Source organism: Balaenoptera physalus (genome assembly GCF_965194825.1).
Source record: "Balaenoptera physalus genome assembly, chromosome: 3".
In the NCBI taxonomy this organism is placed as follows: Eukaryota; Metazoa; Chordata; class Mammalia; order Artiodactyla; family Balaenopteridae; genus Balaenoptera; species Balaenoptera physalus.
In genome coordinates, this window is record NC_138890.1 from 16,825,800 (window position 1) to 16,853,352 (window position 27,553).

The 27,553-nt window shown below is 50.0% G+C and overlaps 2 protein-coding genes and 1 long non-coding RNA gene across 5 annotated transcripts; 1 reads left to right on the top strand and 2 right to left on the bottom strand.

The window, feature by feature from the left end:
- Positions 1-9,896: 9,896 nt before the first annotated feature.
- TRIM11 (tripartite motif containing 11) lies at positions 9,897-17,032 on the bottom strand. Of its 3 annotated transcripts, none has more exons than XM_082456087.1 (6): positions 16,309-17,032; positions 14,548-14,643; positions 13,975-14,202; positions 13,035-13,057; positions 12,848-12,948; positions 9,897-12,276 (listed from the first exon to the last, which is right to left on the bottom strand). In XM_082456087.1, exons 1-6 carry the CDS (start codon positions 16,714-16,716, stop codon positions 11,729-11,731), a joined length of 1,404 nt encoding a protein of 467 aa, XP_082312213.1. In that variant the 5' UTR covers positions 16,717-17,032; the 3' UTR covers positions 9,897-11,728. The 3 variants fall into 3 exon arrangements, with proteins under 3 accessions (XP_082312213.1, XP_082312212.1, XP_082312214.1); XM_082456086.1 differs by having other exon boundaries at positions 13,975-14,205; XM_082456088.1 differs by lacking the exon at positions 14,548-14,643 and having other exon boundaries at positions 13,975-14,205.
- On the top strand, positions 16,573-17,936 carry LOC309657997. Its single transcript, XR_014261988.1, has 3 exons — positions 16,573-16,689; positions 17,064-17,398; positions 17,697-17,936. It is a non-coding gene; the product is annotated as an uncharacterized lncRNA (long non-coding RNA).
- Positions 17,937-18,043: 107 nt separating this feature from the next.
- TRIM17 (tripartite motif containing 17) lies at positions 18,044-23,211 on the bottom strand. Its single transcript, XM_082456089.1, is given in 9 exon segments — positions 18,044-18,288; positions 18,291-18,647; positions 18,974-19,074; positions 19,166-19,188; positions 20,570-20,800; positions 21,317-21,340; positions 21,344-21,412; positions 22,600-22,995; positions 22,999-23,211. Coding segments are annotated over 9 exon segments (1,416 nt in total). The 5' UTR covers positions 23,029-23,211; the 3' UTR covers positions 18,044-18,103.
- Positions 23,212-27,553: the final 4,342 nt, after the last annotated feature.

Sequence of the window (27,553 nt, forward strand, 5' to 3'; positions counted from 1 at the left end):
CACTAAAGTTGTGATATTTTATTATACAACATAAAAAGCTAATTCATAAAAGAACAAAACATTACAATTAAAGGGCAGAGATTGCCAGATTGGGTTTAAAAAAGAAAAGATATAACTATATGCTGCTAACAATAAACACATTTTAAATATAGACACAAATAAGTTAAAAGGAAAAGGATAAAGACATATCATGTTACACTAATGAAAAGAAAACTGGAGTGACTACATGAATAGCAGAAGTAGATTTCAGAGCAAAGAATATTACCGGAGTTAAAGGTTATTTTATGATAATTCACCAGAAGGATATAGCAATCTTAAATATCTGTGCACCCAATAACAGAACTTCAAAATACATACAGCAAAAGCTGATAACACTGCAAGAAGAAATGACACATCCACAATTACAGTTAGAGATTTCAATACACCCTCTTCCAATAATTGTTAAATAAATAGGCAGCAAATCAATCGGCAAAGATTTCGAGAACTTTTGATAGACTATCGATCATGATTGATTGATTTGAACCAAACTGACATTTACAGAAAAGTGAATCCAACAGCAGAAGACACATGTTTTTCAAATGCAAACAGAACATTTACTAAGATAGACCATGTTCTGCACCATAAAACAATTCTCACTGAATGTAAAAGGATTCAGGTCATACAAAGTATGTTTTCTGATCACAATTGAATTCAATTAGAAGTAATAACAGAGAGATCTCTGGAAAATTCCAAAATCTTTGGACATTAAATAACATACTTCTAAATAACCCATGTGTTAAACAGGAAATCAAAATGAAAATTAGAAAGGATTTTGAACTAGATAGTTAGGAAAATACAACATATCAAAATTTGTGGGAAGCTACTAAAGAATTGTCTAGGAAAACAATTATAGCACAAAATTTCCTATATTAGAAAAGATGGAAAGTTTCAAATCAGTGACCTCATCTTTTACTTTAAGAAACCAGAAAAGGAAGAGCAAATTAATCCCAGGTAGGCAGAAAAACAATAATAACTATCAGCATGGGAATTGATGTAATATAAAATGAAAAAACAAAAGAAAAAAAAAAATCAGTGAAGTCAAAAGTTGATTCTTTGACAAGATCAATAAATTTGACAAAAGTTTAGCCAGACTGGTCAAAAGAGAAATAAGACTCACATTACTAATATCAAGAGTAAGAGAGATGACATCAGGAAAGAATCTACACATATTAAAAGGGTAATAGTAGATCATTATAATAAACATTTCTATACTGAAAAAATAAACTACCCAAATTCACTCCAAAAAGTATAATAAAATGAATAGATAAACTATTCATTTAAAATAAATTGAATTTATGATAAAAAAAATACTTTCCCACAAAGAAAACCGAGCCCCAGATGGCTTCCCTGGCAAACTCTATCAAACATTTAAGGAGGAAATATTACCAATTCTGCACAAGTTCTTTGTGAAACTGGAAGAAGAGGCAATACCTCCCAATTCATTCTATGAGGCCAGCATTACTCTGATACAAAAAGCAGACAAAGATATAATCAGAAAAGAAAACTACAGACCAATATCCCTAACACACATAGATGCAAACATTCTTAACAATATATTAGCAAGTTACATCCAATAATATATAAAAATTAAAATACACCATGACCCAGTGAGATTTCTTCTGGGAATAAAAGGTTGGCTTAACTTCAATAATTTCTCATATTAACAGATAGAGAAAGGAGAAAAGAAAAGAGAAAGAAAAACCATACAATCACCTCATAAACACAAAATTGTTTTGACAAAACCCAACATCACTCCCAATAAAACTCTAAGCAAGCTAAAATAAAATTTACTTTACCTGATTAAGGGTATCTATGAAAAACCTACAGCTCTTATCACATTTAATGGTGAAAGACAGCATGTTTTTTCTCAAATATCAGGTGTAAGACAAAGATGTCTGCTCTCACCACTGATATTCAGTGTTGTACTGGAGGTACTAGCCAGTGCAATAAGGAAAGAAAGAGAAACAGAAGTCACCCAGATAGGAAAGGTAGTAAAACTGTCTGTATTTACAGATGATATGATGGTCTATGTAGAAAATCCAACAGAATATATGAAAAAGCTACTTGAACTAATAAATGAGTCAGAAAGGTTGTAGGATACAACAGCAATATTTTAAAAATCAATTGTATTTTTCTAAGCTTGCACACAGTCAGAAATTGACATTTTAAAAACCGTATCATATACACCTATGAGAGAGGAACTATTATTATCCTATTGCACAGATGAGGAACCTGAGATCCTGGAGATGTGGATTAACCACCCGGACAGCACGTGGCTGGTAAACAATGGAGAGGAGATTCTAATTTATGTCTGTAGTCTCTCCAATTTATACAAAGTGGACAGCGAAACCATGCACGGGAGGACATCAGCGGTGTAGACCAGAGCAAAGACCACGGAGTCGGATGGCCTGGAGTTCGAATTCTGATCCTGCTCCTTATCGGATGTGTGACTTTGGTCAGAGCCCCAACGGCATCTATGAAATGGGCGTGGTGCTGGGATTAAGGGAGTTGAAGGCTGGGAAATGTTAGGGGAGTTATTTTAGGGACGGGATGGGAGGAGGGAAACTCAGAGGCTGAGACTTTCTCCACGCACTACGAGCCTCCGATGCTCCCTGCTGGCCAAAGGAGGACGCTGGCGGGAACAGTTTTTGGATAAAGAGGTGGTTCTTGGGTGAGGGGAAAAGAGCCCTGGTCCCTCAGCAGGGCCACTCCTGTCCCTCCTCCCCTTCCTTCCTTAGCATCCTTCCTTTAAGGTGATTTAGAGTGAGAGATGGAAAAATCTAGAACTCATTCCAGATCCTGCAAACAATTGACTGTGAAACCCGACTCCCTCCATGGGCCTCACAGAGCCCACCAAGTCCATGACAAGTCTACAAATAATCAGAGATGGGTATAAAGAGCTAGTTTCAAGGCTGGGCATCAAAGTGCTGGGTATAACAAGAAAATCTGGAACTAATTTAAATGTCCATCATGGGAATATTGACCAGTTTAGCAGCTGAAAAATAACCTTGAAGAACAGTTGACATGAAAATATAGTCAAATGACAAGAATGAATCTGACAGACAATATGTTGAGAGAAAGGAGCCAGACACACTCACACACAAACATGCTGTTGGAGATTTATATTTCTATAAAGTTCAAGGACAGGCAGAGCTAATCTATCATGATAGAAGTCCGGATAGAGGCTACTTCTGGGAAGGTTTATGGCTGGGAAGAGGGCACAGGAACCTTCCTGGGGGCTGGAAATGCTCTATCTCTTAATGTGGGCAATGGTTGCAAACGTCTATACATATGTAAAAATTCACTGAGTTGTACACTTTATATGCACTTTATGTATGTTATGTGACACTAAGACAATTTTTTAAAAAGATATTCAAGGGGGAAAAAAAGAGTACTAAACAGTATGATCCTATTCTTAAAAAGAAAATAAAAGGAAAAATACCATAGAAAAAAACTGTATCACTTACAGTAGCATAAAAGATGTTAAATACATAGGGATAAAAAGATGTGTAAGACCTGGACACTGAAAACTAACTAACATTGCTGAGAGAAATTAAAGAGAACCTAAATAGATAAAGAGATACATCTTATTCATGGATCAGAAAACTTCTCCCCAAATTGATTTATAATTTCAATGCAATCCCAATCCAAACCCCAGGAAGATTTTTGTCTGGAAATTGACAAGCTGATTCTAAATTCATTTGGAAATGCAAAGGACTTATAATATCCAAAACAACTTAGAAAAGAAGGTCTAAATTTACCTAACTTCAAGATATATTACAAAGCTGTAGTAATCAAGACAGTGTGGTATTAGCAGAAAATCTGTTGTCACATTTCCCACACTTAAATTGCTAATAAAAACTTGGTAATAATGGCAGAAATCTTTTCTGGAAACACTTACAACATTGGTTATGACCCATACTGGGGAGATAAATCCAGTATGTAGCCATGCTTACATAAAATAAATTCTTATTACAAAAAAAAAAGATAAACTTAATCAATGGAACAAAATAAAGAGTCTAGAAATATATGTGTGTGTGTGTATGTATATATATATATATATATATATATATATATTCAACTGATCTTTAACAAAGGAGAAAGGATAGTCCTTCCAGGAAATGGTACTGGAATAATTTGATAAAATATATCCCCCCAAACTTACTTTGAATCTATAATTCATGTCATACACAAAATTTAACTCAAAACAGATGGTAAAAATAATATAAAACCTAGAACTATAAAACTCCTAGAAGAAAACATAGAAGAACTCTCAAAACTCAGTAAGGAAACAAACAAACATATTTTTTAAATTAACAAGATTTGAAGAGACACTATCCTAGGATGAGATACAGAGGCAAATAAGCACACAAAAAGAGGCTCATGGTTAGTTATTTGGGAAGTGGAAATTAAAACCACAGTGCAGCAACATGCCACAACTATTAAAATGCCTAAAATGTAGAAGACAGGCCCTACCAGTGGTGGCAAGATGTGAAGATACCAGAACACTCATACACTGCAGGTCAGAATGTAAAATGTTTCAACCACTTTTGAAGACACTGATAGTTTCTTTAAAAGTTAAACATACGCCTAACAGAAGGCCCAGGCATCCTGCACCTTGGCATTCATCTAGAGAAAGGAAAACATAGGTCTACAGAAAGACACACAAACATTCTTAGCAGCTTTCTTTGTAATAGCCAAACACTTGGAAACAACCCAAATATCCAACCACAGGTGGATGGATAAACAAATCTTGGTATCCACACTAGCAGTAAAAGGGATTAAGCTTCTGATAGATGCAGCAATATGGAAGAATCTTGGAAAAATCACGCTGAGAGAAAGAAAGCGGACTAAAACTTTTATACACTGAAGGATTCTATTTATAAAGAACTCTAGAAAATGCAAACTAATCAATATGGAAAAAAAAAGCAGATCAGTGGTTTCTTGGAGGCTTGGAGTTGGGGGGATGATATTGTGGTTTATAATAAATATATATTTATTCTTCAACTGCATTCCTTACACAGAGCTCCTGAAATCCTTGGAATTGTTGTAATGAGGGCCATAAAGGTGTATTTTGTTGCTCACAACAAGTCCCTGTCAACCCCACACTTGAGTTTATGTTAATGAGGTGATTTTTGGAAAACCCCTAAGGATGGGAGCTGGTTGCCAGAGGAATCAACCCATGATTAGATGGTTGGAACTCTCAGTCCCACCCCCTGATTTCCAGAGAGAGACTGGAGGGTGAATCAATCACCAAAGGCCTGTGACTTAATCAACCATACCTATGTAATAAAGCCTCCATAAAAACCCAAAAGTACTGGGTTTGAAGAGGTCAGCGAAAATGTGGAGATCTGGGGAGAGTGGCAGGCCTAGAGAGGGCATGGGAGCTCCATGCCTCTTCCCACAAACCACGCCCTATGCATCTCTTCCATCTGGTTGTTTCTGAGTTACATCCTTTAAGAATAAACTAATAATCTGCTAAGCAAAATGTTTCTCTGAGTTCTGTGAGCCACTCTAGTAAATTAATCAAATCCAAGGAGTAGGTCATGGGAACTTCTGATCTACAGCCCACTGGTGAGAAGCACGGGTGACAACCTGGACTTGCAATTGGCACCTGAAGTTGGGGGGCAGTCTTGTAGGATTGAGCCCTTAACCTGTGAGGTCTGATGCTACTTCCAAGTAGATAGTGTAGGAATTGAGTTAATTGCTTGGTGGTGTTGGAAAACACACACATCGTAGGGGGTCTAAAGGGAGGGATGATGAAGGGGCAAGAAGAAACTTGAGAATGGTAAATACCTTCAGTATCTTAATTGTGGTGACAGTTTCACAGGTATATATGTATGTTGTCGGAAAGTGCATTTCAAATGTGCAGTTTACTGTAGTCAGTCACACCTCAATAAAATGGTGACAACAGTAGTGAAAGCCCACATAACATATGAAAGGAGGTGAGTATGTGTACTGAGGCTCGGTGGAGGAGCCAGCTCACTGGAAGTGGGGAATAGAGAAAGCTTCAAATCAGACCTGGAATTCTCCAGCTTCTTGCTCTTGAGCTTGGGCAACTCAGGCAGTCTCCTTATGCCTCAGTTTCTCCATGCATAAAGCATGCATGAAAATGAAGACTCACATCTTCTGGGTCAGCTGTGAGCATGAGGCAGTCAGAGCAGGCAAGGTGCTGGTCATCAGGCCTCTGATAAATATTTGAAACAATTAATAGTGGAGGGATGGTAATGGCAAACACAAGACCGCCATTGCCAGTTTTGTATATCATACTCACATGTTCAACCCACCTACTCTGCTCTCAGGTAAGAACTATCATGACTGCTGTGTCAGTCAGCTCAGGCTGCATAACAAATACCACAGACTGGGCAGTTTAAACAACAGACATTTATTCTCTCACAGTCCTGGAAACTAGAAGTCTAAGGTCAAGGTGTAGGCAGGGCTGGCTTTTCCTGAGGCCTCTCTCCTTGGCCTGTAGATGACCATCTTCTCTCTATGTCTTCATATGGTCAACATTTTTGTGTCCTAATCTCCTCTTCTTATAAAGACATCAGTCGTATAAGATCAAGGCTCACCCCAATGACCTTATTTAAACTTAATCACCTCTTTTAAGACCCTGTCTCCAAATAGAGTCACACTCTGAGGTCCTGGGGGTTGGAACTCCGACATATGAATTTGAGGGGTCACAATTCAGTCAATAACAACAGTCATGTTGTAGACGAGCAAACTCATGTCCAGACCTGTTGTAACTTGCAGGAGGCTTTACAGAAAGCAACCATCAGGCTGGAATTTGACTTGGGCAGATGCTGGTCAGGTGCTTGAGATGACCATGGCAGGGGCCATTCCTGGCCCCAGGTGGATAGCTTGGCATTCTCCCCCTCCTGGTAGTGTAGGGATTTGAGTCAAAAGGGGAGAACGGCAGACCTCCCCCAATGGAAGGAGTCAGGGAGGGGGGTTGGGTGGGTAGGCAGAGGCCAAAAGAAGCAAGCCCAGCTGGGCACTCCCCGGCAGGTCAGGTGCCAGGATGAAGGGTCCCACTTAAGCACCCAGACACTTCTCCAGGTTTGCACCTCCTCCCTTTCACCCCTGGGAACCCAGTTACTTGCAACTGGCATGGGATCCCCCAAGTGGGTCCTGTTGATAAAAAGAAACAATTGCAGCCAGTGGAGAGACAAGGGTTGTGGTACACTTCCTTGAATTCAGCAGCAACTGAGATCTACAGCATCCATCACCACTCAGGCAGAATGTGGATGAAGACAGGGACAGACCTTTGTAAATACAAACACCACTTCTTTATCCATTCATCCATCGACAGACACTTATGTGGTCTCCATGTCTTGGCTATTGTAAATAAGGCTGTTATGAACATGGGGATACAAATCTCTCTCCAACATAGTGTTTTCATTTCATTTCCTTAGGATATATTCTCAGAAGTGGAATTTCTGGATGACATGGCAGTTCTATTTTTAATATTTTGAAGAACCTCTATACTGGTTTCCATACTAGCTGCACTAATTTATAACCCCACCAACAGTACACATGGGTTCCCTTTTCTTCACACCCTCCTTAGCACTTGTTATCTCTTGTCTTTCTATGATAGTTATTCTAACAGGTGTGAGAGGATTCCTCACTGTGGTTTTGATTTGCATTTCTCTGATGATTAGCAATGCTGTATATCTTTTCATATACCTTCAGAACCACCAGCTGGGATGTAGCTCTCAGGACTTTCGATACTGGGGTCACTGCTGCGGTAGGGCATGCGCGGGTGAAGACGGGTGCAGGGCTCGAAGTCTCGCCCTGCAGGTCGCCGGCCAGGCTCCACTCTGGGAATGACTCCAACGTGCGCCAAGAGTGATGGGGTGCACAGTGCACATTGCTTGACCAGGAAGTTAATGAAAATCACTGAATTGTACATTTACAAACCAGTGAGGTTGGGGGTATGAAAATTAGTCAGTAAAGTTATTTAAAATCCCAGTTCTGTTCCAGGAGACTTAGCCCTCCTCTCCTGTTGTCTCAGGTGTGAAATGGGATGTTACCACACAGACTTGCTATTAGATGAGTTAATGTGGAGGAAACAAGTGAAAAAGGACCCTTTGTCTTTTAACCCAATCTTGTGGATACATTACATTCCCAGGAGATGGGGAAGCAAGAGACTGACAGAGACTGACCACGGACATAGCCCCAGGACTGCTGCTTTTATTTTTCAAACATTCTTTTGAACACACTTACTAATGCCTTAAGTATTGTAGTAGCCACTCCCACCTCCTTCTGAGGTCTCTGTCATGCCATCCTGAGTAATTGCTTTTTAAGCACTGATCAACCCAGAATGATTTTTATCTTCACAGCTTCTTTCCTGTCTCCCCGTTGGTCTGCTGGCTGAGTCATCTAGGGGAAGAGGTTCTGGGCATTTAAAAACTTGGTAGGCAATACTTATGGTTGTTCTGGAAGCCCCAGGAATGGCTGACCACATCCTGCACTGCCCTGGCTTACTCTACATCCATCCAGCTTTATTTTCCTCCAGAATGCTTATATCAACTACCCAAGTAGGAGTTCACCAACTGATAGCGTATGAGCTCAGCTACTGCTAGTGTAGGAGATCAACTGCTAGTGTAAATCATCTGTTGCTAGCATAGGGGTCACCAACTGCCAGCACTGACTGCCAACGCAAGAGCTCTCCTAGTGCCAGTGTAGGAGTTCACCTAATGCCAGTGTAGGAGATCATCTACTCCCAGTGTAGGGGCTCACCCACTGTAGGATAGATATGTCATAGATTGTTACCCGTCACTCACAAAGGTATCAGGGCACGTGCAGGAGCTTGCATGTTCATTGTGGTCTCTCTGAACCTAGAACACTGGGTGGTACCCTGGGGATGCAGAAGTCAGCAGGAGTAACATTTGTAAAGCTGAAAATCAGTCTATTTGCCAACAGGTATCACTGAAGCTCATTTTTTTTCTCTCGACTGGTGGATGGTAGCAGCATGTCACCCCAAAACATCTCATTTGGCATAAAGGTTATGTAACCAAGCAGGAGCCTACGAGGCTTTCCTGGGACAGACCCTTCCCCCATATCCTCTGATATCTGATGCACATTTCCTGAGTTGTTTTACAAACGCTAAAACCACCACCAAGTGGAAGAAATTAACTACTTGATGATCATGGGCCCCCAGACCTACTGGAGCCTAAGGTTGATAATGTTAACCACCCTGTTACCTCACCATCAACCAATCAGAGAATTGTGCAGGAGCTGATCACATACCCTGAGACTCCCCCCTCCCTCACCTGACCTTTAAAAATGCCTTGCTGAAACCCTTCAGGGGGAGTTCGGGGTTTTAGAGCCACGTGTCCTCCTTTACAATAAATGCTGCATTTTCCTTCACCACAACCGGTGTTAGTGGATTGGATTTACTACGCATGGTCGAGCAGACCCAAGTTTGGTTTGGTAACAAGTATTTTGAGCCGGAGGTGGTTGAGAAGCAAATACAAGCTCCCTGCCTTTCCCCATCTATCTAAAAGCAGGACACACATTTACAGAGGTAGTCCTGTCCCCTCTCCACAGGAAAGATTTGGAGACAATTCTAATCTTATCAGTTTGGAGATGGCATGGGGCTGGGGTGGGGGGGGGGGTGGCGGTGGGGTAGGATCTACATATAACAAACCTTACTAACTAGCTTTAGGTACCATTAGTTTACCTGCTCGTTTTACGACCTTGGAAGCCTAAAACTGCTTTCCCTGTCATTTCTCCATAAACATTGTTCTTTGTTGAAGATGCCATCTAAGCCAGAGATCTAAGCTGCTGCTCTGTTACTCATTTTCCTGGGGTTTCTCCTATGCATACCTGAGGTATACGTGTCCATAAACGTCTTTGCTTTTCTCTTGTTTAGCTTTATTACGGGGTCTCAGCCAAGAACTCAGAAGGGTTGAGGGAATATGATTTTTCCTCCCTTACATTTGTGTCCAGCTTTGTTCTAAAGCCACAGCCAGAGGCGTCCTCGGGGCAGCTGTGTGCTCATTTATTAAACCCACGAGGCTGTCCCACAGGCTACATTTCCAGTGGCCATTGTGGAAGTCCCAAACCTTAAAGTCCAAATCTTGCTACAGGCAGCAAGCAAACACTACCCTCAGATTCTCAACAGGAAGTGAAGCAGTGGGCCCCGTTCCTTGGGAAATCATATGGAAATAATTCCCCAGCCAAAAACATGGCCAGACCCCTGACTCAACTGAGAAAATACTTCCCCCTGCGTACATAATTTGAAGGATCTGTTGTTCAAGATATTCAAAAGTGGTGTATACATAGTAACAATAACAAAAAAGCCCAAGAATGGGAGAATGAGTAAATAATCAAGTAAATGAAAAAGTACTGGCTATTGAACACAGTGGAACATGGGAAATGTTTAACAGGTTATCTGAAAAAAAGGAAAAAACTGCCCACAGTAGCTGCATGAAATGAACACACGTGTTGAGCCAAAGAACATGAAGACCATACCTGGGAGTTGCTGTGCTTGTGTGGGCAGCAGCTGCATCCCCGACTTTACCAGTGAGCATCTTGTTTCTGTATCCCCTCCCAGAGGGTGGGCCCTCTGGAGGATCTCCCCACCCCCCAACCTAAAAGATAAGGGGACTACAGACAACTGTTAGTTTATTTACTGTGAGAATGGTCCTTACAATTAATAAAAATCTAGGGGTGCAGAGATGCTGCATCACACCTTCTTGAGAAGGGTGAAGAAGCATCAAAACTTAAAGCGAAAACGAACCCTGGACTTTGTAAGCCAGGGCTCTCTGTGGCCTCACCCCCTCCCCCAGGCAGGAGTGAGACTCTGGGTTCTGAGTTCAGGGACCACCCCACGGGCCACTGAAGAGGCATCTGAGAGGGTAACGCCAGCTTGCTGTTCTCAGTGCCGCTCAGATGGAAACAGTGAGGTGTCATTTCTGAGCCTCACACTCACCTCCAGGCCCTCAGACCTCCCAGAACTGAACCTCTGCACTGGGAACCAGGGAAGGAGCTTTTTCCAGAAGCCCTGAGTGGGCCATGTTCAGGGGGATTTGAGGCCATCTCTGTGTCCTAGTTAATCAACCACTTTATTCAGTGACTTGCTCCCAGTTCCCTCCCTGTGGCCTTTCCCACATCACCTGTCACCTGAGGACTCTGTTGCACCCCAGTTAATCTGAGGCAACTACATCCAGACCCACCCCCCCCACCACCACCAGTTTGGACCAGACCCCAGACAGGCTGGTGGGCCTGGAGCCACCTCTTGGCCAGCAGTCTCACAAGACAGCAGCTTTCTCGAGGTGTGGCCCCAGGGTTTGAGGGGGTGCCCAGACTGCAGCTGAGAGTTCTGCAGGCCCTGGTGTCTCACCCCAGACTGAGGCTGGGTGGGGCCGGCTGGTGAGGCTCCTGGAACCAGAGCTACCAGGGCCCTAGGCTCAGGGCTCTGTGAAGGACTGTGTGTGGTGCACTGGTGAATGGGGTCTCAGCACCTGATGACCTTGGAGAGTCCCCCGAGGGAGGACAGCCCAGCCTGCACACACTCACACATGGCTTCCTGGGAGTGGCAGTGACAGAGTTCAGTTTGCTCCACGTATCCGAGTGGCATTACGAGTGTTTTCCATAGCTCAGAGGACAAGCACCCTCTTCTCAGGTTTTTCAAGTGTCTCGAAGACTCGGAAGGCAGGACAAGGGGCTATGAGAGGCCTGCTCACTGGGGAGCCAGCGTGTCCCCAGGCCCACCTTTCGGCCTGCAGATGGTCATAGGGGTTGGGCTGCTGGACAGAGGTGAGAAGAGGGCCCGCAGGGTCCCCGAGAAGGGCGTCTCAGGAAAGGTATACAAGAGCGACCCATCGTTGGCACTGTAGAAGGACAGATGTCCAGCCTCGTAGTCCAGAAAGATGCCCACGCGCCGGGGTGGGTCTCGGAGAGGGGCAAAAGCCCGCTCGGAGGAGTTGTAGTAGCTCCCCAGGAACACCAGGATCCAGAACCCGTTACCAGCAAACAGCTCGCCCTTCTCCTTGCGGTTGGCGTTCTCTCTGCAGACGCCCAGGGCCCAGCTGGCCCGCTCCCCGACCTCCACCTCCCAGTAGTGGCGGCCCGAGGTCAAGGGCTCCCGGCCCAGCACACAAGGCCCGGGGTCGAACCGCTCAGGGCTGTCGGGCAGGGCCTGCCGCAAGTCCCCCCGCCGCACGCTCCTCCTGTCCTCTGACAGTACCAGCTCCGGGTTGGCGGTGTCAGAATCCAGGGTCATGTCCCCTGCAGACAGAACAGTGGTCAACCCTCGAAGCTGTCTGCCCCAGACCCATACACCCTTGCAGTCTGTGACTGCCCATAAACTGACCACGCCCCTTCTCACTCGAAGAGATTCCCTAACCACTTCTCGTTGTATCTTGGAACGTTCTAGAAAGCAGTCCATGCTTCCTTGTGATTCATGCCCCTTCAGAGCACAGAAGGAAACCCTGAGTGCTTTCCGTGTCCATTCTTTTAGTCCCCAGAGAGAAGGGTGTGTGTGTTCTAGGGCAGCTTTCATCCCAGACTCCACAAGCCTGGGGTCCACACGGGTGCTCTGGCACCTGAATGACCCTAGGAGGGTGGTCCCACCTCTATTTTTCCTAAATGCATCAGTGAAAAGCTCGGACCTGGCCTTCCTTTAGCTGCTATCTTCTGCCCAGTGGCCCTGATCCCTCCTAGTTTCTCATCCATGAACTGGGAGCCTGCGTGTTGTTCCTACCACAGACCCCAGCCCACCAGCAAAAGCTCAGGACTGGCACTTCCTCTGGACTGGAGACAGCGCGTGGGATCCCCCCGGCCTCTGCACAACACTCACCTCGGAACCTCCGCAAGGCCTCCACCAGCCCTGGGACCCTGCACACCGTCCTCATCTCCATGGGCACCACCTCAGGAGGCTGTAGCTTCACGTCCTGGACTCTGGAGGGGCAGTGGAGGTGTCACCCCTGCAGTGGGCCCACCTTGAACCCTGCCCACCTTCCCTGGGGAGAGTCCGAAGCTCCTACCTGCGCAGGGTGTCCCTGATATCCTGTGGGAGAGACACACACTGCGTCAGCACGCATCCCCCAGGTGAAGGGCATGAAATGCAGCCAGGCCAGCTGAGACCACTCCCACACTGGGACATCTCAGCTGAGGCCCCAAACTGCATTTCACATAAACCTGTGGTTCTTATCTCACTTCCTGGGCCAACCCGTCCTCCTTCTAGAACCTCTGCTTCCTGCAGCTTCTCCAGCAACATTCACTCATCCTTGAGGGCTGCCCCCTCTCACCTCCTAGCTGCCTGCCTAGCCCTCCCACCACTTTACTGAGCATAGCCCACTTCTACTGACTTTCCTCAATCCCCGCCACACACTTGTCCGGGATTCTTCCTGCTTCCCAGGCTTAAGATCACCTGATGGCTCAGCAAAGGCCAAAGGACTAAATTTTAGCCCCAGGATGGCAACTGGGAGCCTCTTACTGGTCCCTGAAAGTCCACTCAGCTCTGAGGCCCCAAGGAGAGTCACCTCCCATAGGAAGCCCCCTGGGCTGCACATGCAGCGTCCTTGCTCCCACCTGCGGGCACAAATTGCAGGGGCCAGGAGCTGAGCAGATTCTCAGGGGTAGCACTGGGCCCATGCGGGAATCCCTATGGGAGACCTGTTGGCTTTTTCTCTCAGCCCAGTGGGCCCAAACCTTCAGAGAGCTGGGTGGTGACCCACCGGCCCGTCCCCATTAGGGCTCCCAGACAAGCGCTAACAGCAGTTCGTGCAGTTCAGCAGTGGTGTCCACTCCCTGTGTTTCACAGGAAGGAGACCAGCTGGTGAGGACCTGAGAGGTCCAGGCAAGCACCAGTCAGTCAGCCTGCTTTGCACAATGCTTCCTCCACTTTCCTGCTCTCCATTCCCATGCCTGGCCTTCCCTTGAGACCCCCCACATGCCCACCCCCAGGAGTGGGTGCCAGCTCACCTGCAGCAGCCCCAGTGCTGGTAGCTGGCAGCGCCCCTCCAGCTCAGTGATGAGCTCGGCCAGCTGGGCGCTCTGCTGTCCGAGCCGGGCCGCGCTCTCCCGCAAGGGGGGCAGCACCTCCAGCTCTTCCTCCTCCAGCCTCTGCAGCAGCCGCTGCTCCTCCTCCACAAGCAGACGGCGCAGCCTCTCAAACTCCGTCAGCACATTCTGCCGCTGGGTCTCCACCATCTTCTGTGGGGGTCAGGGAGGACAGCTGAGGGCCTAGGACCTGGAGCCACCCTAACCCCCAATCCGGGGTCCCCCACATCCATCCCTTCCTGACCCCAAACCCACCACTTGGGCCCTCATACCCATCCCTCCCTGATCCCCAAACCAATACACCCAGGGCCCCCCATGCCTGGTCCTCCCTGACCCCCACTCCCAACCCCCAAGCCCACCCTGAGGTGGGTTATACATGGGGTCTGGGGCAGGGGTGCTGCCCAGAAGCACGAGGCTGAATGTGAACAGTGGCGTCCTGCGGTGGCGGCCCTCATGCCCCCTGCCCCCACCCACACTGGGTGCCTGGCCACCTGCCTGCCACAAGGAGCAGGTCTCCTCCGCCTGGGCCTGGAACAGCAGTGCATCCTCCATTTGCTTCCGCAGATGCTCCAGGGATTTCTCCAGCTTGCCCTACAGGGAGGTGAGCCCAGAGTGACCCCGGCCAGACCAGGCCTCCAGGCTGGGCCTTATACCTCCTCCCACCTGCCCAACCCCAGCTAAGCTTGAACTCAGCTGGCAGGGACTAGTCGTGGAAAACTGGGCCTGGGACATGACAGGTGGAGCAAACTCAAATTTGCCAGGAGATGCCCTCTAACCGGCATGGCCCTCCCACCACTGCCCTAACCAGCTACTTACCCTTGCCTGAATATCCTTTCTTCTGTTGTTCCCACCCCTCCCTAATCTCAGGGCAACCTTCCCACAACGCAACTTCCCACTGCATCACCACCTTCTTTCTTCCAACTGGAACTAGCCACAGGATGCGCACATTTGTATCAGATCCTTCTGTATCCAGTTACAGAACATGACACGGTAGAGGAAAACGCTTTTCCTCCCCTATGATAGACAGGATTAAGTGCTACCACATGAGACTTTATCAGGTCAGCTGGGAGAGGCCTCTAGAGAGCTGCTGGTCATTCTCTGCTCTTTTGGTCACTTTCCACACCCTGATCGGGGTACTCAGTGACAGAAGGGCAAATCTGCTAGACTGATGTAAGGAGGGGGTGTTCCTGTATGCATGTTATACCTCAAAATGAGAAGAAAACCACAGGAATTGTGTCAGGACAAGCCCAGTGATGTGGATCAGGTATAGGTTTATTCTGTTGTCCCAGAGGCTTGCTCTATGATAGTGACAGAGTACTGATTCTAACGTTGACTAAAGCATGTACTTGATGCACCTCAGCAGAGACACTACTGGCCATAAAGCAAAATGCAAACCACAGTCAAAAAGTTTGAAAGATGCCACCCATGTACCTAATATCTTGGGTTTCAGAAGCAAACCCACCTGCAGGAATGTAGTAGGCAGCTGGCCAGGTGAGCCAGGTAAGTGTTTGCCCTGAGGCTCTTAGCAGAAAGGGGAGTGCTGGCGTCCGTTTGAATTTTAAGGAAATGCATTTCCAGAACAGAGAAACAAGGCATCTCAGCCTGGGCTCAAAGCAGGGCTGAGCCCTGGCTTGTCAGCTGGCAGAGTATCCTACTGGGAAAGCCTGGTGGGCCCTGGCGTCCGCCTCCCAGGGCAATGGCTCTGTCCCCGCATTGATCCCTGCCTGGGGCTCTGCAGCGGCTTCCAGGCTGCCTTCCCATCTCTTCTCACCAGAACTTCAGCACTGGCGTCGGCCCCAAGGCCCTGGTCTGCCCTGCCCTGCCCACAACCCTCTGAGGGCTCAGAGTCCTCATCCGTGCACGTCCACCTGGGACCAGCCACCTCTGAGGTTCCCTTCCCACTTTCTCCTCTCCCGGCTCCATCCCTGCCAACGGTCAGTCAAACCTGCCCAGTCCCCGCCCCAGACAGCCCTCTCACCGGTTCTGTGGGACCTAAACTTCAGAAAGCACGCCCCCTCCCCACGACCTGGTCCCCAGGCCAGCGCCTCACTGGTGGGCGGTGCCCCAGTCCCTCCAGGGTGCCGGTTTGGAACAGGCTGCAGCCCCCTACACACCCCCGAGACCCGGATCAGGCCGGGACCCGAGCCCACAACCTGGGCCAGGCTGGGGTCCCCAACCCCCCAGGCCCAAGCCACGCCCCCCCCCAACCCGCAGCGACCCCCTGCTAGGCCGTGCTCCGCCTGGACCTGCCCACACCTTGAGATCGTCGGCCGCGTCCTGCAGCGGACGCACTCGGTGCGCCCAGTGCTCCCCCGAGCGCTCGCAGGCCGCGCAGAGCAGGCGCAGCTCTTCGCCGCAGAAGGCGGCCAGTGGCTCGCGGTGCGCGGCGCACACGCCCTGTGGGACGGGAGACGGAGGGTGCAGGCGCCGCGCCATCTCGGCCATCTTGGCGAGCGGTCGGTTGGGTCGCAGGTTCCTCTGCGGGGACAGCTCGCGGCACTCGGGGCACGCGTACGGGCCCTCGGGCTGGCCCCAGCAGCGCCGGATGCACTCGCGGCAGAAGTTGTGGCCGCAGTCGGTCATCACCGGATCCGTAAAGTAGTCGAGGCAGATGGCGCAGGTGGCCTCCTCTTGGAGGTTGGTGGACAGGTCCGGGGCGGCCATGGCACCGGTGTAACGAAGGAGGGCAGTGTGGTCCGCCGGGTCGGGCGGTGGCCGGCCGCTGCCGGGACTAAGGGGAGCGCGCAAGGACGCGGGGTCTCCGGGGACGCGAGTTGCAGGGCACCGGGGGACTCGGGGAGCTTCGGAGCGCAGGGGCTCCGGGGTCCAAGGCTGCGCGGCTCCTGGGCTGCGGAATATACTGCTCCGGGACTGCAGAGGCTCCGGGAACGTAGGGCCTAGGAATACCTTACGCGGGCAGGAAGAGGCGTCGAAGTGGGGGCGGAAGCAGGAAGCAGCTGGGTTTTTTTTTTTGTTTTTTTTTTTTTCCCCTTTGGAACAACCCACTTTAGCTCCGGATTGGCCGTGCCCTGTCACGCGGCCCGCGGGCCGGACAGAATTGGAGGCTGCTCACCCGGGGATCTTGCGTTGCCGCCGCCGCCTGCGCTCCTGCCTCTGGGCTGTTGCGGTGTTGCACCGCCTGGCCTCTCGGTCGGGCCTGGGGAAAGGTGGGGTGCAGGGGCCGGGGCCAGCGGGGTGCCCCGCACGGTCACTGGGCTCTCCGCGAAGCGCAGAGACCGCGAGGACAAGGGGAAGCTGAGGCTGTGTCGTGGGCCCTAAATCGTTCCCCGTGCTCTCCTGGTTGTCTTCGCGCGTCCCCGGGCTGGGAACGGTCAGAACTTACTGGGTGAGGGGCTTGGCCCGCAGGGACTTTGGCCTTGTTGGGGTACGAGTACATTGACCAGAATTCTAGGTTTCTGGCAACTGTTACCTGGTTGTTAATGCGTCTGCAACGGCGGGGCTCAGGGGGAGGTGGGGGGGTGGGCGGTGGAGAGGGAGTGAAAAGAAAAGACCCTTTCTGATTCTCAGTCTTTGAATTTTGCCCCTGCAACTTCCCTGGGTAGAAGGGATGGAGGTGGGGAGCTCTGAGGCTTTTAGGATTTCAGCTTGAAAAATCTCTTCACTTTTTCATTTTCCCCGTGAAGGACCCAAATATGGAATTTGTGGAGGACAAAGAAGGTAGATGCTTGAGGCCTTCGCTCTACATATAAAAACCTGAACCATGGAGGAGCCAATGAATGGCAACATCTCAAGTGGAGATTGAGGGACGTGGCTAAAGAACACTGCACCACGCTGTGCCTGGTACATATGTTTTTAGAAACTGAACCACTATGGAAGTTTTCTTTTCTATGAAGCATCTGTAAATATAGCCTCTTAATGTTTAACTGCTTTAATCATGATTACATTTCCGCTTTGTGAAACCACCCTGCACAGCCGATGGCTCTCAAATGCCTCATGCGAGATAAGCTGGGCAGGTGGGCCTTGCTGAGCTGGACCACATCACCTTCTGGAGAAACCAGGGCTGCCCAGGCTCCCCCTCCTTGCGCCGCTATCACTTCACCCATAGGGTCACTGTAGAGATGACCATCTGGCCCGATTTGGGGGCCCCAAGGCAGAAGAAGGGTTGCAGGGGGCCAGAGAAGGCGGGCTGGTAGTAGGTATGCAGGTGGGACCCATGGTTCACGTTGTAGAAGGACACCTCTCCGGCCTCGAAATCCAGGAAGATGCCCATGTGGCTGGGGGCTCAGTCAGCGTGACGGGGGTCAGGGCAGACGTGGCAGGTGCATACCTCTTTCCCTTGCATAGCTGCACCACCCAGAACCCATTTTCTGGGCACTTGGGGACCCTGCCCCTCCGGCTCACGTTGTCCCTGCACACACCCAGGGCCCACAGTGCATCACCAGTGAGGTTCATGCCCACCTCCCAGTAGTGCCTCCCTGAGGAGAAGGTCTCTTGGCCCACTGCACAGGGGTAGGCTAGGAACCTGTCCTTGCCACGGGGTGTGCCATCCATCGGGATGCTCAGGTAGCGCCTCTGGTGGCTCTCATATAAGAGGAGGTAGGGGTATGCCGTGGAGGGATTGGGCACCACATTCTCTGGAGACAGGCCCGGGGTGGAGGGGAGAGGGGAAACTTTCAGGGTCAGGGTGGGGAGGGTGAGGCCCTAGCAGGGGCCAAATAATCCCCCATTCATCCTAACCCCCACCCAGGCCTCCCTTTGGCTAAGTTCAGCTGTGAACCTGGAGTTGCTACATGATCCCATACCCCAACTGTGGATATTGGTGGTGCCAAGGAGATGGGGCTGGGGAACCATTTGGGCATTGGGCAGTGTGGTTGAGACCCCCCCCATTGGTGGCCCTTGTCTTGAGTGGCTAGGAGCAGGGTGGGGCACTGCCAAGAGCACCTGGGCCCCCACTACTTACCTTGGAAACTCTTGAGCACCTCTATCTGCCCTGGCACCCTACAGACGGTCGTCAGCATGGTGGGGGTGGCCTCTGGGTACTGCACACTCAGGCTGTTCTTCCTCCAGTGGACACAGGTCTCACTGTCCCCTCTGGCCCCACTCGCAGTCCTCCCTGCACCCATCACCTCCTCCACCGCAGGTGGCTACGTACCTGCCCAGGAGGTCCTTCACATCCTTCAAAAGGCACGGAAGGAGGAAGAGAGACTGGCAAGGTCTCATTAGAGATCTGTGGAGTTCCCGAACACCCTGTGTCGACATTTGGCCAGTAGGGCTAGAAGGGCTTTATGATGTTTTCCCATGGCCCTGTTTGCAGTTTCCAGAGTGTAACCCTGTCTTTTGGCTGTACACAGTAAGGTATGTGACTTACCCAAGCCTCCTGCTACCCATCACAATGAATGAGGACACAGGGAAGCTGTCCTGCTCATGATGGACCATGGAGGCATCGGAGACCAAATGGTGTTTTCACCCTGTGGGCCTTGGGCCTTGAGTGGGTCAGGAGTCAGTTTAGTGGGTTGCAAACAGCTTGCTCTTTGATAGAAGACAAAGTATTCCCCCAAAGGTAGAGCGAGGGTATAGTCTTGTCTACACCAGGACACTTATTGGGGACAAAACCCACAGGATGCCAGGATAACAGGCATAAAACTGGATTGACCCAGGCACACTGGGAGATATAGATACCCTGCATGTGACATTTGCTTCACTTGTGTAAACACATTCCTGTGAATGTGCGTATAATGGCTCACAGTGTGAAATGTATTTTTTTGCTATGGATTCCATCACTGCACACTTGATGAGCCAGTTACCCACTTTTTGGCCAACATAATTGCCCCTTCCAGGGCCTCGGTGTGCAGGCCTATCCCTGGCAGGCCAGCTGCACCTTCTCCCCACTTCCATAGCTGGCAGGTGTGATCATGTGACTTGCTCTTGCCTGAGAAGTCACGGGTGCCTGTCTGGGCCAGTGTGTCTGTGCCCTGCATCACTGTGGACAACAGCTGCCCTCATGCCACATCCCTAGGCTATGAAAGGAATGAACACAGGTCTCTAGGATTGGAGCCTGTCACAGACTGAATTGGCCCCTCCCCAAATTCATCTGTTGTGCAGCCCTAACCCCCAGTACCTCAGCATGTGACTGTATTTGGATATAGGGTCTTAAAGATGTGACTAAGATAATATCAGGTCATTAAGGTGGGCTGTAATCCAATCTGATGATGTCCTTATAAGAAGAAGCTATCAGGGCACAGACATAGAGGGATGACCATGTGAGGACACAGGGAGAAGATGGCTCTCTATAAGCCAAGGAGAGAAGCCTCAGGAGAAACCAGCTCTGCCCACTTGAGCTCAGACTTCCAGCCTCCAGGAACATGAACAATAAATGTCTGTTGTTTGAACCACCCGGTCTGTGGTATTTGTTATGCAGCCTGAGCTGACTGAGACAGAGCCTTTCCCGTTGGCCTGAATCTGTTGCCACAGGTCAGCCCACCCTAACCACACCTGAGCCTGAGCTCATGCCCCCACCCCCCACCCCCAGCCAGGTGAACAGGTGTGCCCATCTCACCTGCAGCATCTGGAGTGGTGTGCGCTCATTCCTGTCCTCCAGCTGCAGTAGCAGCATCTTCAAGGAGTGACTCTGCTGGTCCAGTGAGGCCATGCTCTTCTGCAGCTTTGCCACTGTCTCCTCCTCCTCCTCCTTCAGGGCCTGGAGGAGGCGCTGCTTCTCCTCCATCAGGAGGAGGCCCATCTTCTCAAACTCAACCACGATGCGCTCACTCCGCTCCTTCACCTTCTCCTGTGGTGGTAGTGGTGGGGGTCCTAGGTGAGGTACCGCTCAGGGCCCCACCACCCCAAGTGCCTGCTTTCAGACCCCACCCACCAACCAAACCCACCAGCTTGGAAGCGCTGCTCTGGGGACGATGGCACATCTGAATCCCAGTGACCCACAGAAAACCAGCAAACCCGGCAGGGATAGAAGCCAGGGGCCACACAGAGGCCCCCTGCACTGTCACTGTAGCATAATTTTAATCTGAGCCCCAAATGGCAACTTCCAAGCATCCGTGTGCCCTTGCTCCCTGCATCTCTGAAGTGGCCAGTCTGTGCTGAGGGCACTGTTCTCAGTCCTGGTTTGGCAGGAATTCTGTGACCTGGGAAATCATTGCCTTTCTGGGGTCCCATGTTCACATCCACACGGGACAGTGATTCCCACCTCAAGGGGTTCCACAGGTTCAGGAGACCCTGTGGGTGCTCTGGGGCCTGGCTGGGCCTTCCCCACCCTGCTCAGCTGCTGAGCGTGGTCCCCAGCACCTACCTGCCATTCGGCCAAGGTCTGTTCCTACTTGGCTTGCAACTTCCCGGTCTTCATCATTTCCTCTCGCAGGTATCCCATGTTCTCCTCCAACTTCAACTGTGGGGCACCCAAACCATGGGATTTGGAGTCAGTGGGCCCCCTGCATGCCCCACATCTAGATGGTGCCCTCTGAAGATGCATCCACCCCAAAGACCATCCTAATGGGTGCAGGGGATGGAAATATGCCACCCCAAAATCTGCCCCTTTGGCATGAGGACTATTTTGAACAGGAGGCAACTGAGAATCAACAGATGCAGAAAGATGCCTTCCAGGGGCTCCCATTACCTGAGCAAAAGCACCTTGCTGGGGATGTTTTATACCCATGAAGAAGATGGAAGGTTGGTGTTAAGATGGACCTGGACTAATAACCCTTATCTTCCTTTGGTTTCCCCCTATATATTTACTTTCTGCTATGCTCTGAATGTTTGTGTCCCTCCCCACCAAATTCATATATTGAAGCCTTAACCCACAATGTGATGATAGAGGTGGGGCCTTTGGGAGGTGATGAGGTCATGAGGGTGGAACCCACATGAATGAGATTAGTGCCATTATAAAAGTGACCCCAGAGAGCTCCCTCGCCCCTTCTTCCATGTGAGGACACGGTGAGAAGTTGACCATGTATGAACCAGGAAGGGGCTCTCACCTGACTGTGCTGGTGCCCTGATCTTGGACTTCCAGCCTCCAACTGTGAGCAGTAAATTTCTGCTTATAAGCCACCCAGTCTGTGGTGTTCTGTTACAGCAGCCCAAGCAGACTGAGACACTTTCCCCATAGTCTGCCACCCTTGGGAGGCTGAAACCTTTGCCTTTGTCTTGTTGCTTTTCTCCAAATGTATTATTCTTTGTTAAGATTCTAGATAAGCCCAAGTTCTAACTGACCCTTTTTTACTGTCACTGCAGTTTCTCCCAAGTGACTCGCATTACACGCATGTGTTAGTAAACGGTTTGCCTTTCTCTTGGATTTGTCTTTGCTCAATCTAATTTATGGGCCCCCAGCCAAAGAGCCTCAGGTAGATGGAGGAGAAAGGCTCCCCTCCCCTTGCCTAACAGAGGGTTGCCTGGCCTCCCCACACAGATGGCTGCACAAGGACCAGGGAATGTGGACAGGCCTAGGTGGGGACTTTGTCAGTCTGGACTCCTGCATAATCAGAGGTGACACCACGATGGCCTGGCCACCAGCCTGTTTTGTCGTGGGAGTGTGGGGACACTTGGGCCTCCCTGCCCTGGCCCCCAGCCCAGGCCCACCTTGTATTCCCGCACAACCTCCTCAATAGGGACCACCCTGTGGGGCCGGTGTTCCTGGGACTCCCTGCAGATGACGCAGATGGGACTCTGGTCGTCCTCACAAAAGAGTTTGAGCAGCTCCTGGTGCACCTGGCACAGGTCCCTGCTCTGTAGGCTGGGGTGCTGCCGCGCCATCTCGGCCACTTTGGTCAGCAGACGGTTGGGCCGCAGGTTCCTCTGGGGGGATAGCTTGCGGCACTCAGGGCAGGGAAAGGAGCCCTTACACTTTCTCCTCCTTTTCTGGCCTTTGGCCTTCTCCCAGGTCAGTCGGATGCACTCTCGGCAGAAATTGTGACCGCAGGTGGTCATCACGGGGTCTGTGAAGTAGTTGAGACCGATGGAGCAAGTGGCCTCCTCCTACAATTTTCTGGCAAGTTCCACAGCATCCATGGCTCCTGGGGAAGGAACGGAGTGTCCTGCCACATCCTCTGTCTGGAGCTCTGTCTGGGCTCTCCATAGTACTCTCTCAGCATCCTTTTGCAGATGGAGTCTGAACACGGGATTGTTAGGGTACCCTGACTTATCTTCAATAAGAGGCACAAATGCCTCCCTGGAAGCTGACAAAGACCCTCTCCTTCACCAAACCCCAGTCAGCTTCCCCTGAGCTGTAGGCCTGTCTTTAGCCGGCCCCACCCATTTTTAGCGAGAATTTCACAGTACTCCCACCGTAATATCTGATCTAGTTCCTCATTCCCACCTTTAATGAATACATGTCCTTGACCCTCCTTGAGTAAGAATCCTGTTAGGCCAGTTTAGCAAGAAGCCTCCTCCTCATGGCGCCTCTTAGTGATTTTCCATCACTGAACCCCACCACCCTGCTCCTTGGCTACAGATCCCCAGCTGTCTTGGCTACAATCAGAGATGACCCCCCAACTCCCTCTGCAATTGCAATAGTCTTAAATAACGTCTTGCGTACCGTTTTAACAAGCGTCATGTTTCTTTTTAACAGAACACCCGCAGAACAAAGGAAAAAGGGAGTTTAAGAGGAACAACACTCTCTCTTCCATTAGGGAGCGGGGTTGACGAAGGTTCTCTCTTTAACCAAACTCTAGCTCAGCCTCCCTGAACTTTCCAATCAGGCCTTGGGCTTCCATGTTTGTCTCTGCATTGTTTGAGTTTAGGAAGAATCCCACTAGGTGGGTTTAACCAGACACACACCCCCACCCCCACTACTAAGATGTGTCCTCTTAGTAATTTCCCATAACTTACCCCCACCCTACTCCTTGACTATACATCCCCACTGGCCCATGCTGTATTCAGAACTGAGCTTCACATGGGGTTCTATATAGAATCCCAGGTTCTATGCTGATCTCTTTCTTTCAATTTCAATAGTCCTGAATAAAATCTGTTTCTACCCCTCTAAATACCATCCAACTCTGGTTTTCCTTGATGAGGTGCTGTGCAGAAAAGACAAAGGAGGGCTACTGCATGCACCCATGCACACAAACACACACATGCACACAAACACATACTGCACACAAACACATGTACACATGTATGCACGCATGCTCACACACGGGCACACATACACAAAAGCACATGCAGAGGCACCTACACACATGTGCACACTTGAACACACAAACACACATACACACACACACTCTGGGGTTGGAATACGCATGACCTTATCCAGTGGAGATCCAAGTCTTCCCCTGTGCACTTCACTGGGTAGTTGTTAGGGCTGAGTTAGAGACTGGATTTGAAAACATCATTTCTGAATTACAAGCACCATCCAGGTTCCCTTTTGTACAATCTGAAACGATGGCGGCTGGATTCTGGAGATTCGCGAGTCCCTGACATTGGTTCACTTTGTCTGGAGCTGTCTCTGTGAAGAGCCTTTGGGGTCAATCTCTCCCTCTGCTCTCAGCTGCCCTTAGGCCCAACTGCTGCCCACCCAACAGAAGCTGGGTGAGAATAGGGCAGTCTGGTGGGCTGGGGCTCCAGCTCCGGCTCAGGTTTTGGGGGAAGCTATCCAAGGGCTCTGGGTCAATGACGGTGGATGGGCCTCCTTTGACCCCAGAATGTTCCTCTGTAAATGTAGGTCTAAAATAGTTGGCTCCTCCCAAGTTACAACCACCTTGAAAGCTGGGAAGGCCAGTCTACTAAGGGCAGGGGGTGCACGGGGTCCCAACCTGAGCCTCAGCGCCCGCAGGGTGACCACCTGCCTGCTCCCTCAAGGGGCTGGTACTCACGGGGGAAAGGGGTGCACGCTGCACCTCGCCTGGAGCCCGCAGCCACGCCTGCAAACGCGGCCCAGGAAAGCCTGCGTTTGCGCGATGGAGACCATCCCGGCCGGGATGCAAGGGCGCCAGGGCTGTGGGGCTTTGTGGCGTCAGCAGGAGCCGGGGGTCGAGGGGCGGGGCCCGTTATCAGGGTGCGTGGCGGGGAGGTTTACCTTGGCGAGAGGTTGTCAGCAGCCTGGGGATGGAGGCAGGATCCTCCTGATGCTCAAGGAGCCGGCACAGAGGTGGGGGTGGGGAGGGAGAGGGAGCAGGGCAGGGGGTTTGGTAGCCAAGAGGGGAGGGGAAGAGGTAGATGGGGATGGGAGCCTTGTCCGTGGTGGGGGCGAAGACCAGTGGGGAGGCAGGGGGCGGATCCCGTGTTGGCAGGGACGTGAGGATGGAAGAGGCAGCAGGGGTCAGGCACCCCTTTGGGGAAGATGAAGGGGGTCGCTGGTCCGTAGGAGGTCCCAGGTCTCCCGCAGCTCCCGCAGCCCCAGGTCTCCCGCAGCTCCCCCAGCTCCGCTCTCCCCGCTCAGGCGTGGCTGGCTGAGGTGTGTTTCTTGTTTCTTTAACGTCTCTAGGATGGAGTCTGGTGGTTCAAGGTTCTGCCCTGTGTGTGCCAGGGCAGTGAATGGGGGTGGGGGCCAGGCAGCTTGTTGAATGAGGGTATACTGGTTGCTAATTCGAATTCCCTGGAAGTTCCTGAACCTCCTCTGCATATAAGGTGATTCTGGGCTGACGATTTCTTTCAATTTAGAAAATAGAATCACAGAATTTTTAAAACATTTCTTTCTCTGTCCTTTTCAAATGTGTGTAAATCTTTTTATGGGCTAAATAAGCCTCTTGGCCCATCTCACATATCAGGAATGATTCAAGGACCCGGGAGCATGTCTGAAATGTAATCATTTCCCAGAGGCCTGGGAGGAGATGGGCCTAACTTGCCATCTGACTTCAAATCACCTTTGATCATAATTGTAGGAGAAAATTAGCAACATTACTGTGAAGACATGAAAGTAATAGGTTGTATCCACTTAGCCATAGAAAAGGATGAGGTTCTCTTCCAGCTCTGAAGCCCCTTTAGCTGTTGCTTGTGATCAGCATCATGTTCTGCTTGAATGCTCATTCAATAACAAAAAAATTTTTTTTCCTCTTCTCTCTTTATGGAGAGGTTTTCTGGGTTGGGAGCAGATTTTGTTGTGCATTATATTTCCCCAACATTAACGTGCAGCAAAAGTAGAGAACTAACGGTGATCAGATTCAGACTCACGTCTTTGCCGAGAATATCGTGTACAGGTGTGGGTGTGGTCGCAGGTACTGCAGAAGCAAAGTTTTGAAGAACTGGAGAGACTGTTAAACCTGCAACAGGGCTGGAGACCCTTGGGTCACTGTTGAGAATTTGAGGCAGAGAGAGTGTGGACTATGGCCCAGCATCATCTGTGCAGCTTGTTGGAGGCCCAGTGGGGAGGCTGCTTGTCCCTTATGAGCTTCTACTACTGGCTGCGACACCACGCCACTTGCTCAGAAGGACACGTGGACCCAAATGGTCCAGGTTACAGCACAGAGCATGCATCCTCCCAGAGGCAGCTTTTTCCCCACAACACCCCCTATTCTCTTTCCAACGTGGAAGTCAATGGAAACAACCCAAATGAGAGTGAGCAGAGGGTGTTTATTCACAGCTCTCTGCAGCAAGGGAGATGGCCACCATCCCTTGGCAGCAATTCAGAGACAATCAGTGGGGTGCGGGAACTTCCTTGTGGAAAAAGAGAAGGTTTCATCTGTGCCCTGATGGAGGTTGTGGGTCTGGGGAACTGGAGCAGCTGACTAGAAGTGCAGTGTCCTGGACTGTCGCTAGAGATAGCAGCCTGATGTCCCACAAGTCTGACTGGCAGCAGGCTGGCTTCCTGGGCTGGTTAATGTAGAGGGTATTTTGGTTTCCTGGACAGGTTTACTATAGACTGAATGTGTGCCCCTAAAATTCATATGTTGAAACCTAGCCCCTGGGAGGTGGGGCTTTTGGCAGGTTGATTAGGTCAGGAGGGCGGAGCCCTCATCAATGGGATTAGTGCCTTTATAAGAGAGACCCCAGAGAGCTCCTTTGCCCCTACTATCAGGTAAGGACACAGCAAGAAGATGATTTTCTGTAAACCAGGAAGCAGGCCCTCACCAGACACCAAATCTGTTGGTGCCTTGATCTTGGATTCCATCTTCCAGAACTGTGAGAAATAAAGGTCTGTGGCTTATTAGACGCCCTGTCATGGTATTTTGTTACAGCAGTCAGAGCAGATTAAGACAAGACTGCTGCACGTTGTGGGTCAGAGTTCTGTTTTTATATATGGTCTGACCGATGTTTGTATGTTCAGTCTCCCACTGGCATGAAGCTGCTGTTAGATCAGGGCTTGTCTGACCCGGGGAGAGCCCATCTTCTCAGCCCAGTGGTTTCCAGAGGAACATTTTGAGACCACACGTGGGGCAGTGGTTTCCTGCCCACCCCGAAGCTGTCCTTGGTGGTCCCCTCACCCTTCCTGTGTGGAGAGCTCGGCCTGCCAGGAGAGCTAGCTGCAGAGAATCAGCTCAGGCTGTGGTGCCTGGAGACAGGAGAGGAAGGCCATGGATCTGAGCAGAAGTTGGATGGAAAACCAGTGGGTAAGACTAAGGAGTACTTGTGTAAGGGAACCATTAACTGAAACCACCTG

Excerpts from the sequence above, each read along its gene's own strand:
- TRIM11 (XM_082456086.1), bottom strand. The coding sequence starts at position 16,716 with ATGGCCGCCCCGGACCTGTCCACCAACCTCCAAGAGGAGGCCACCTGC. Across the intron at positions 14,206-14,547 it reads AGACCTGCTCCTTGTGGCAG|AAGATGGTGGAGACCCAGCG; the intron begins GCAGGTGGCCAG and ends TGACCCCCACAG. Across the intron at positions 12,277-12,847 it reads GGCCTTGCGGAGGTTCCGAG|GGGACATGACCCTGGATTCT; the intron begins GTGAGTGTTGTG and ends TTCTGTCTGCAG.